Source organism: Mastacembelus armatus, chromosome 9 (genome assembly GCF_900324485.2).
Source record: "Mastacembelus armatus chromosome 9, fMasArm1.2, whole genome shotgun sequence".
In the NCBI taxonomy this organism is placed as follows: Eukaryota; Metazoa; Chordata; class Actinopteri; order Synbranchiformes; family Mastacembelidae; genus Mastacembelus; species Mastacembelus armatus.
The window spans coordinates 24,346,069-24,358,363 of NC_046641.1; the positions used below are offsets into that span (position 1 = coordinate 24,346,069).

The window sequence follows — 12,295 nt, forward strand, 5'->3', positions numbered from 1 at the left end:
TTACGCGTCTGTGAAGAGAAATGGCAGAGACAGAAAAGTCTGAGAGCGCACCCTGTCGGCTTTCTTTATTTAAAAAAAGCACAATGTTTTGTTGTTATTATGATGGTATACCACTAAAACTAGACCCTTTACAGATTTGAATGATATACTTCTTATATCTGTACGATCAGAATTGACGGAGTAATTTAAGGGTTAAATTACTCCCTAATATAGAATCTAATATATAGAATATAGAATCTAATATAGAATATAATATATATCCCTCTGTATCACCAATCTGTGACAAATCTAAGACGTCAGAAGGCACATTGTCTCATGATTTCTGATTTTGTTCTTCATTGACTGGATTTTGGTCTAAAATATTTGACTGGTATTCCAAAGCCTAAGTATAAGAGGCCTCTACAGCCTGAGGCAGGACTGGCCATTTTCAGCTGCCCATGGACAATCAAGGATCTTCATGCTACACAACCACTGATCTGGGAATGATAGCTGCCAAAAGACTCACGCTGAAGAAATGGAAATCTCTCTTCGTTTCAGGTGTGACTCTGTGATATAATGTCTTTAATACAGATGGAAAGACTTTGGAACTCATTGAACACTTTATCCCCTCCTTGAACCGCCACCTTATCGTGGTGGAGGGATTTGAGTGCCCGTATGATCGTAGGAGCTATGTTGTCCAGGGCAATATGCCCCTTGCAGAGTCTCCCAAGGCAAACAGGTCCTAGGTGATGGACCAGACTAAGAGTGGTTCAGTGACCTCTTATGAAGTGACAATCGAGGACCGTGACGTCGCCCGGCATGGCGAAGCCGGGGCCCCACCCTGGGTGCTGAAAGGTGCTCCTACCAGGGACTTCACAATTCTGTTGGGGGACTTCAACGCTCACGTGGGCAGTGACAGTGAAACCTGGAGGGGCATGATTGGGAGGAACGGCCTCCCCAATACGGACCCGAGTGGTGTTCGGTTGCTGGACTTCTGTGCTAGTCACAGTTTGTCCATAACAAATACTATGTTCAAGCATAAGGGTGTCCATCAGTGCACATGGCACCAGGACATCCTAGGCCGGAGGTCAATGATCGACTTTGTAGTCGTGTCATCTGACCTTCGGCCGTATGTCTTGGACACTTGGGTGAAGAGAGGGGTAGAGCTGTCAACTGATCACCACCTGGTGGTGAGTTGGATCCGCTGGCGGAGGAGGAAGTGAGACAGACTTGGCAGGCCCAAACGTACTGTGAGGGTTTGTTGGGAAAGTTTGGCCGAACCCACTGTCAGAGAGGTCTTTAACTCACACCTCCAAGGAAGCTTCTACTAGATCCCGGGGGAGGCTGGGGACATTGAGTCCGAATGGACCATGTTTTCTACCTCCATTGTCGATGCAGCGGCTAGGAGCTGTGGCCGTAAGGTTTCGGGTGCCTGTCGTGGCGGCAATCCCTGAACCCGGTGGTGGACACCGAAGGTAAGGGATGCCGTCAAGCTGAAGAAGGAGTCCTACCGAGCTTGGCTGGCTTGTGGGACTTCTGAAGCAGCTGACAGGTACCGCAGGGCCAAGCGTGTTGCAGTCGGACGGCAAAAACTTGGGTATGGGAGGAGTTCGGTGAGGCCATGGAAAAGGACTACCTGTTGGCCCCGAAGAAATTCTGGCAAACCGTCCTTCGCCTCAGGAGGGAGAAGCAGTGCTCTACCAACACTGTTTACAGTGGAAGTGGGGAGCTGCTGACCTCGACTGGGGATATTGTCGGACAGTGGAAGGAATACTTCGAGGATCTCCTCAATCCTGTCAACACGTCTTCCATGAGGGAAGCAGGGGCTGGGGATTCGGAGGCTGATCCATCCATCACCCAAGCCGAAGTCACTGAGGTAGTTTGGCAGCTCCTCGGTGGCAAAGCACTGGGGGTGGATGAGGTCCGTCCCGAGTACCTCAAGTCTCTGGATGTTGTTGGGCTGTCATGGCTGACACGCCTATGCAACATCACATGGCGTTTGGGGACAGTACCCCTGGATTGGCAGACCGGGGTGGTGGTTCCTCTTTTTAAGAAGGGGGACCGGAGGGTGTGTTCCAACTATAGAGGGATCACACTCCTCAGCATCCCGGGGAAGGTCTATGCCAGGGTGCTGGAGAGGAGGATCCGGCCGGTGGTCGAACCTCGGATTCAGGAGGAACAATGCGGTTTCCGTCCTGGGCGTGGAACACTGGACCAGCTCTATACACTCTCAAGGGTGCTCGAGGGTTCATGGGAGTTTGCCCAACAAGTCCACATGTGTTTTGTGGACTTGGAGAAGGCATTCGACTGGGTCCCTCGTGACATCCTGTGGGAGGTGCTCCAGGAGTATGGGGTCCGGGGTCCTTTGCTGAGGGCTATCCGGTCTCTGTACAAACGGAGCAGAATCTTGGTTCGCATTGCTGGTAGTAAGTCAGACCTGTTCCCAGTGAGCGTTGGACTCCAGCAGGGCTGCCCTTTGTCACTGGTTCTGTTCATTACTTTCATGGACAGAATTTCTAGGCGCAGCCAGGGGCCGGAGGGAGTCCAGTTCGGGGACCACAGGATTTCATCTCTGCTTTTTGCAGATGATGTTGTCCTGTTGGCTCCATCGAGCCAGGATCTCCAGCGTACGCTGGGGCGGTTTGCAACCGAGTGTGAAGCGGCTGGGATAAGAATCGGCTCCTCCAAGTCCAAGGCCATGGTACTCAACCAGAAAAAGGTAGCTTGCAATCTCCAGGCCAGGGGAGATTGTGGAGATTGACAGACAGATCGGGGCATCGGCAGCAGTAATGCGGTCGGTGTACCGGTCCGTTGTGGTGAAGAAGGAGTTCTCGATTTACCGGTCAATCTACGTTCCGGATCGCGGATACAAGAGACTGATATGAGCTTCCTCCGCAGGGTGGCCAGGCGCTCCCTTATAGAAAGGGTGAGGAGCTCGGTCACACGAGATGAGCTCGGAGTAGAGCCGCTAATCCTCCACGTCAAGAGGAGTCAGTTGAGGTGGCTCGGGCATCTGTTTCGGATGCCTCCTGGGCGCCTTCCTGGGGAGGTGTTACGGGCACATCCCACCGGGAGGAGGCCCCGGGGAAGACCCAGGACACGCTGGAGAGACTATGTCTCCCGGCTGGCCTGGGAACGCCTCGGTGTCCCCCCGAAATAGCTGGAGGAAGTGTCCAGGGAGAAGGAAGTCTGGGCATCCCTGGTTCGGCTACTGCCCCCACGACCCAGCCCCAGATAAGTGGAAGAAGATGGAGGGATGAACACTTTATTTGCACCCCAGTTCAATAAATGGAACTTATTTCCAAAGTCAATGAGTAATCATGTAAAATAATCCTGATTTCAATGACCAAAATAATCGTGATTATGATTTTTTTCCATAATTGAACAGCTGTACAACAGCCAGTTTAAATTGTTATCAAAGCCAGTAGAAACAGTAAGAAAAGTCTTCAATCTCCTCTTCCATTTTTCAACATATCAAACCAATCTTTGAACTTTCTCCCCAACTTCTAGATCATATTATAAAACAGTGGAAAAGGCCCAATGACCAATATCTAATCCAGAGTGGAGGGATGTAAAGCCAAATTCAAAGCAGCTATAGTGCAGGATCAAGCATGAATAAAGGAAGTAAATATCACTCTTTAAATGCAGGAAGCTAAAGTCTAATGTCTTGCTTTCAAGTGCCAACAGGAAATTAAACTGAATTCATGATTCTGCTGAGAATAAATCGACTGCTGGTCATTAAATGTCATTAAACTGTCATTAAACTTTCCACACAGCAAAGAGGACACAGTTTTGAGAAGTAACTACATCCTGGTATGGACAAGTTTTACTAGTTTATCTTGGCCTTGACAAGAAACCACAAGCTCTCCGACACCTGTTGTCATCTTCACTGGGAATTCCACATCTATATACGGCCCCATCAAGTCCAATTTCTCTGATAAAAATATAACCAACATCAAGATACTACTACAAAATATACAAACTATTTAGAACCCTGGATGATTAGAGGTTAAAATCCAGCAAAATCAAGTAGAATATAAATCATGTGCAGCTAATTAATTAACTGGCAGACCAGTTTCAGTGGTTTCATTTCAAGAATGACGTTACATTTTGGTATTCAAAAACGTTTCATTAGTCTTTTCACAAATCTGTGGGCCCTGCCCATTCACTGTTTAATAAGTAACAGCAAGAGAGTCTTAGATGAGTTGATTCTGTGCTCTGAGATGTGATGCAGTAAGAATCGTATCTGGTGAGTAAATACAATAAATACAACCAATAACCAATGCAGAGCATGAAAACATACTAAATATAGCAAGTCTGTAACCATAACCTGATTTACTGAAAAACTGCAGGTGTGAAACATTCAGGCCTGGTGAAGTGACTGAGGAGAATACTGCGCATTTTGGAGTCATCAGACCAACTACATTAAAACACTGCATGATATATGGAATAACTACAGGCAAACTTATGATAAAACTGCAATAACAAACTACAACAGGTAAATTCAGTAGGTTTGAGATAATGCAAAAAAATGAAAGTTGCAGTGAGCAAAAACTTGTATATTTAAAAAGATGACCTGAATTCTAAAAAATAAGTCACACTTAAGTGCACATAACAAATGTATATATATATTTAGTATATATATAAAGACTTTTAAAGTCATATTCGTGCATTAAACACTGCATGTACTTTGACAACTATGATTGTATATAGTGTATATCTAACACTATACAAATAGAAGAGTACGTTATTAATTAGGGAAATTCAATACATATGTTATTATATGAAATAGATATGTTAATTGCAATTTGTTCCGATATTAAGATTTTAAGGCTTTCAACAATCTTCTATATAAATAAAAATGTATATGAACAAAATATATTATTCATATTATGTTTACTATTCACCATCTTACAGTGAAACTGTAATTAATGGTGAATCAAGCCAATATGATATGGAGCATATTAAAACTTTGTTGGCCAAACCGTTTATCCTGAGAGAATTCATCTATTTCAACTTGGTTTTATTTGCCTTGTTTCCTTAAACCCAGCAGGCACCTACATCAGGTTCTCAAGTGCCATTTCTGTCACACAAGATGGCGACATCAGGTAAATCCAGTCTGACTACTTACTGATCTGTTCTGTGAGTCAGAAAGCAAGGAATGTTATTTATATAGTAGTTCTGTACTGTAATTTTTTTTGTTTTATGTCCAACATTGTAAGAATGAGGAAAGATATAATAGTTCAAGAATATGAAAGCGAAATATAATATATCAGATACACGTTAATATAGTGTGGACATAATGTAATAACATTTCTACAAAAATTAAAATGATCATAAAAAACTGATCATGAAGAATTATTCATAACTTCAGTATATAAATGCATTCACAATCACAGTACAGCGAATAATCAGTTGGGCAATTTATTAGGCAATTTTTTTAAATTTAACATAACATTGACGGAGGTCTGGCATATTTAACTGATTAACAGGTAGGTGCATCTGAAGGTACAGAATCTTCACAGACATAGATCAGTGGTCAATGATTTCAACAGTAACACTAAACAGATCACTGAAATGCTGCAGTAAAAGAAATTTCCTGAACTCTGCATCTCTACAGTGAAAACCTGTTTCTAGCAGCACCAGCCATAGCTTTAATAAAGCCTCTGTACAATACCTGAACTGCACTAAACAGGAGACAAAAATGGTGATAAGCTGAAGAAAAAAACATACATACTGTATAAAAGGAGCTAATTGTGACTTTGGATTTGAGACAATGTCAAAATCTCATCTCCATGTGCAGAAATGTAATTACACTTATTTCCAAGATTTATACACTGAATTTCATCATATAGTATATAAAAGATGAGCAAAAGGCTCAATGGCTATAACAGATTAATATATATGATCACAATTTGTAATGTTTTTGTTTTTATTGTTTTACAGCATCTGAACTCAGGATTGTGCTGTTAGGAAAAAGTCAGAATGAAAAGACAAAACTAAGTAACTTAATCTCTGGAACAAAACATGGTCCTGATTCAAGAACTCATCCAAAGCAATTAGCACATGTCTATGGAGAGTGGAGGAATAAACCCTTCACAGTAGTGAAAACACCAGACATTTTCAGCCTGCCTATGGAAACAGTGAGACTTGAGATGAAGAAGTGTGTGGCTGAATGTCCCCCTGGACCAAATGTCCTACTGATACTAGTGAAGCCTTCTGATTTCACTGAAGAGGACAGACAAAAATTAAAGCACACACTGAGTGTGTTTGGCCAAGATGCTTTTAAATACTCCATGGTCATCACCACACAAAATGAGACGATAGGTAATTTCTCGGTAAACCAACTCCTTCAAGACTGCAGACAAAGGCAGCTCAGAATCAACTGTAATGAAAACTATTTTCATGATGATGAAAATATTCAAGAACTGATGCAAAAAATGGACGAAATGGTCAGTCAAAACAGGGGAAGATATTTAACCTTTACTGAAGAGCCTGAGCCCATGGAGGCTCATGAAAGTTCGAAACCACCTCTAAACCTGGTGCTGTGTGGGAGGCATGGAGCCTGGAAAACTTCAGCAGCCAATGCCATCCTGGGACGAAGAAAGTTTGGCCCACCTGCCAACTTCTCAGAGTGTGTTAAAAAAGAGGAAGAGGTGTGTGGACGTTGGGTTTCTGTGGTGGAGCTGCCTGCCTTGTATGGAAAACCTCAGGAAGCAGCAAACAAGGAGTCTTTGAATTGTATCTCCCTCAGTCACCCAGGGGGCGTCCATGCCTTCATCCTGGTCCTACCTTTGGATCCTCCCACTGATCAAGACATGAAAGAGTTGGAGACCATCCAGAACATATTCAGCTCTCGAGTCAATGGCTTTACCATGATTCTGTTCACTGTGGAGAAAAACATTAAATTTCCAAAGGTTGTGAGGTTTCTAAATGAAAACAAAAATATCCAGAAGCTCTTCCAGAGCTGCGGTGAAAGACATGTTGTCTTCAACACTAAGGACAAGCAGCAGGTCTCTGAGCTGATGGACACTGTGGAAAAGATGACAGCTGAAGGATCCAGAGGCTTCACAAAAGATATGATTCCCAAACCTGAAGTGAATATGTTTACAAGGCGTGTATCTTTGTCAAAGCGACAAGCCGCTAAATACCAGAACAGAGGTCGTCGCAAGTCAATACAGAGAGGAGAGTGTCTCAGGATGGTGATGGTTGGAAAGACTGGTTGTGGAAAGAGTAGCACTGGAAATACAATTTTAGGTAAAAACTGCTTTGACAGTAAAGCCTGTCAAATGTTAGTGACCAGGTACTGCCAAAAGGAAACAGGAGAGATTGATGGACGGCCTGTCACTGTTGTCGACACACCTGGCTTGTTTGACACAGCTCTGTCCACAGATGACATTAAAAAGGAGCTTATGAAATGTTTCAGCATGTTGTCTCCAGGACCTCACGTGATCTTACTGGTGTTGCAGATCGGTCGAGTCACGCAAGAGGAGAAAGAAACTGTGGAGCTGATCAAGGAATTTTTTGGAAAGAAATCAGCAGACTACATAATTATAATATTCACCAGAGGAGATGATCTCAAAAATCAAACAATTGAAAGTTACCTAAACGACAGTGAAGACTTTGTCAAAAACCTGATGACTGAATGTGGAGACAGATATCAAGTCTTCAATAACGACGACAAGAATCATTCTCAAGTTAGCGAGCTGCTGACCAAAGTTGAGTCAATGGTGAAAAAAAGTGGTGGCAGTTGTTACACCACAGAAATGTTCCAAGATGTTGGGGCAGCAATACAAAAGGAAACAGAGAAGATCTGTGAGATCATGAAAGAGAAGGAAGCAGAGATACTGAGGGAGCAGAGCAATCTTCAAAGAAAATATGAAGAACTGAAAGCGAAAAAACTAAAATTAGCTGAACATGAAAGACAACAGAGAGCCAAACTAGCCAAAGATAAGGAAGAACTCATTAAGGAGCAAGAAAAGATAAACAGAGAAAGAGAAAGAAGGAAAGAAGAGGAACAGAACAAAAAAAGACAAGAGGAACTCCAACAACATGAGTGGGAACAGAAATATGAAGTTCTTGTGGAAAAACTGAAATATGCAACACAGAGAAAGGCAATTGCTGACAGGATGTTATTAATACAGAGCAAAAATGAGATGAAAAAAGAACGAGAAGCTTGGGAGAAGGAAAAAGGGGAATGGTGGGAGAGACGACAACGTGAAGAGGAACAGAGACAAGAGGAAGAACAAGGAAAACTTAAAAAGCTCACAGAAGAATTTGAGCAGAAAATTCAAATATATGAAAATGAAACAAAAGAGAATGAAATCAGAAGAGAATGGGAAACAAAAGAGAACCGTGAGAAGCAACTGAAGGAATTAAGAATAAAAAAGGAGGAGGAGGCAAGAAAGCAAGCTGAGCAATCTAATGACTTCATAGATAAATTTACCAAGAAGCTACCAGCCGAAACGGAAAAGGGTGGAAAGGAATTGGTAGATGTACAGCATATGGACCAAAAACTAAAAGATTACATAATAAGACAACTGAAGAAAAACAAAGCACACAAGAAGGACTATGATAAACTGATGCAAAAACAAGCACAAGAAATGAATGGGCTCAGAAGTTTTCCCTTAAACAATAAAGATATGGAGACACAAATGAATGAGCTAAATAAGATGCATGAGGAGGAAGTGAATAACTGGATAGAGGAACATGTAAAAACAGACAAAGGACTCATAGGGTGTACCATTTTATGAGACGTTATTAACAGTGGCACCATTTCAGCTCTAAAACTGAGTTTTGGGTGTTGAACTTTAAAAAAGTTTGTGCTGAATGGAATTGACATAATGTCAGACAGTTTTAAGGGCAAATGTTTGTAAACAGGTAAGAATTCTACTAGGTTTTTCTGTAACTAAGCTAAAGTATTATAGTATAAAGGTAAAGTAAGTTCAATAGCAGTAAAGATCACTAAATCTACAGACTCAAACGTTACTGAAACTTAACAAAAACAAATATTACATATTTTTAACTTATTTTGTATATTCCTATTTACATTATTTGCAGCCATAACATCACACACTGTAAATGTTTTTATTCTTGAGTTGTGTCTAATATTACAAAAGATTAATTGTATATTTTTCATATGGCACCACATTTTATGCACAGTTGCCGTAGTCAAAGGTTAATTTTTGGAGTTTTTGTCTTATAAGCTCAGTTAATTGTGAAATTTTTACATTTTGGTTAATTTTCTTTGTAGTGCTATGTATAAAAACAGATTCTGCAGTGACAATGTAAGAAGCTTTTGGTACATAAGGAATATGTACATCAGGAATACTCTCCTGATGATGTTAGACAAGCCTCATCTCTGGCAATGTTTAAGTCCAAGCTAAAAACCTTTCTTTTTAGTGTGGCATATAACATATGACAACTGACAGTGTTTTATCCAAAGTGATTTATCTGCACTCAGTTTCTTCTAATATTAATTTTTAACTTTTTATTATTATTTCTTGCTTATGTATTTTTTCTTGTCTTTTATTTCTGTAAAGCACTTTGAATTACTCTGTGTATGAATTGTGCTATATAAATAAACTTGCCTTGCCTTGCTTTACATGGCCTACAAACCAGCTGTATATAGACAAACTATAAATGACATTAATGTAATTTAAATGTTAAGAGAGAGAAATTCTTGATAAATACCCTACACCAAAAAAAAAAGACGTCTGTCTCTTTCTGAATTTATCTAAATAGAAATGGACAGCACATATAGAAAACTGTGTCCTCATGCCACTTTAATCAATCTTCATTTGTATAGCACCTTACAACAACCCAGGTTGACCAAAGTGCTTTACAACATTAAAAACAACAAACTAAAAATAAATAAAGGGTATCTACAATAAAAAAAAGAATATAAAATAAGAAAACCTTTATTTGTCCCACAATGGGGAAATTCCATTGTTGCAACAGTAAAGTACAAGTACACAGCAGAGAGCCAGAAGTAGCAAAGATGTGAGAAAATAAGGAATTTAAAATATTAAAACAACACTAAGTGGAATAAAACTATAAAGCTAAAAAAACTATAAGTGTGTACGAAATGTGCCTATGGGTATGTACAGTATATGGACATCAATGGATGAATAAATAAATACCAGGTGAAGTGACTACAGTATATTGCACTGATGTGATTTACCTTATACTACACTATTGTACATGATTACAGCAGATGGATGACAAATGTACCAGTGTTAGTCTGATCATTGTAGAGTCTGACAGCAGCAGGAAGGAAAGACCTGCTGGATCTCTCCTTCACACAGGGAGGAGGTGTAGCTGCAAAAAGCTTGCCTTGAAAACAGAATTAATTTGTGGAAATTTAAGCTGTTGTCTAAGGTCATCCCCAGGTTTTTTACTGACTGGTTAAAGTGAGGTGTCAAGAGTGTCAAAACCAGAAGTCGTGAAACTGGGGATGTTGGGGGTGCCAAAAAGAACACATTCTGTTTTGCTCTCATTTAAGCTAAGAAAGTTGATGATGATAACCAGAGTTTGATGTCATCCAAACAACTACAGATGGATATGAGTGTGTCAGAAGAGTTAGAAACAACTGGCAGGTAGATTTGTAAGTCATTTGCATACAGATGAAAAGAAACATTGCATTTTTGATAATCAAGCCTAATGGTAATATGTACAAAGAAAATAAAACAAGGCCCAGAAAGGAACCCAGTGGCACACCAGAGGTCAGAGGAGCTGGAGACAGCCTGCAATATTCACTACGCAAAACAAATAGGCTGTGGAATATTAGAAAATTTCACTGATAAAGCATTTTTTCATTCACTGATACGTCAACAGCCAGAGGAGTGACCCTGAGTGTAAAAAAACACCTTTTTACACTGATTTATATGTATTCATTGCTTACAGACAAAGGCTGTCTGACACGAGCAAGGGGCATCATAAGAGAATGCACACACTAGGAGAAGCAGAACAACCGGGTTTTGCAACAGCTTCATAAGACTGGCCATAAGAATGTTGAAGACTCCTGCTCTCACATACAGCATACACTGGACTGTGCAGACCATAGTTTGCTGCTGAACTTTATAACACTTTTTAATTAAATCAACTTATTTAACTTTTTACTTATTCAAATATACTTATTTATTGCAGATTTTACTTACTACTTTGTACATGAGCTCTTTTACTGCTTTGTATATTTGCTGCCTGCTAATGCTTTGTCATATGCAACAAATTTTTTCGTCTATCCATCTATCTAGAAAAAAAAAAAAAAATCAACACACATTGGGATTTAGATGACGATGTTCTGTGAAGCTGTCGGGCTCAGTAACACCACCTAACAGACCCTGGCATTCATTTAGACAATCTGAAAGCAGTCTGCATGGAGGACTTTTCTTAATGTGGCTTTTTCACATGGTATAATGTTTAACCCTTTGGGGTCGAAGAACGCGCCGGCATGTTTTGACGCATCTTTTCCTGATAACACCGAAACAAACTTAGATTACTCGGTCAATTCTGATCCTACAGATAAAAGAAATATATCATTCAAATCTGTAAAGGGTCTAGTTTTAGTTGTATACCATCATTGCATACCATCATTTTTGAGGTACTTTTTCAGTACCTTAAAAATTGTAGTTTTTCACTAACTATGCATAAACAGTTTTCTCAAAAACACAATCATGTATAAAATTGCTGCTCACATATTATTGTAGCCCAGTTTGTGGTGATTACAGTGTTTTCAGACTTTAGCCATTAATATGTTTAAAAGACACTGAAATTGAACAAATGTCAGGGTGTGTCAAAACTTGTCCAGGGCCCCAAAACACCCTCAGACCCCAGAGGGTTAAATCAGATATTATAAAACAGTGGAAGAGTCCCAATGACAAATATCTAATCCACAGTGGAGGGATGTAAAGCCAAGTTCAAAGCAGCTATAGTGCAGGATCAACCATAAATAAAGGAAGTAACTGTCACTCTTTAGGTGCAGGAAGTTAAAGTCTAATGTCTTGTTTTCAAGTGCCAACAGGAAACAAAACTGAATTCATGATTCTGCTGGCAATAAATCGGCTGCTGGTCTTAAAATGTCATTAAACTTTCCACACAGCAAACAGGACACAGTTTTGAGAAGTAGCTACATCCCGGTATGGACAAGTTTTACCAGTTTTTCTTGGCCTTGACGAGAAACTACCAGCACTCCCACACCTGTTGTCATCTTTACTGGGAATTCCACATCTATATATGGCTCCATCAAGTCCAATTTCTCTGATTAAAATATAACCAACATCAAGATGCTATTGCAAAATACTTGGACACTGGTAAA

General features: G+C 40.5%; 2 protein-coding genes across 2 annotated transcripts in view; one reads left to right on the plus strand and one right to left on the minus strand.

Moving 5' to 3' along the window:
- prdm6 (PR domain containing 6) overlaps window positions 1-12,295 on the minus strand; it is a 114,221-nt gene that overhangs the window by 68,136 nt on the left and 33,790 nt on the right. The gene's annotated exons all lie outside the window — the stretch shown is intronic.
- On the plus strand, window positions 4,165-9,349 carry LOC113138616 (GTPase IMAP family member 8-like). Its single transcript, XM_026321184.1, has 4 exons — window positions 4,165-4,228; window positions 4,332-4,477; window positions 5,030-5,087; window positions 5,926-9,349. Exons 3-4 carry the CDS (start codon window positions 5,075-5,077, stop codon window positions 8,730-8,732), a joined length of 2,820 nt encoding a protein of 939 aa, XP_026176969.1. The 5' UTR covers window positions 4,165-4,228; window positions 4,332-4,477; window positions 5,030-5,074; the 3' UTR covers window positions 8,733-9,349.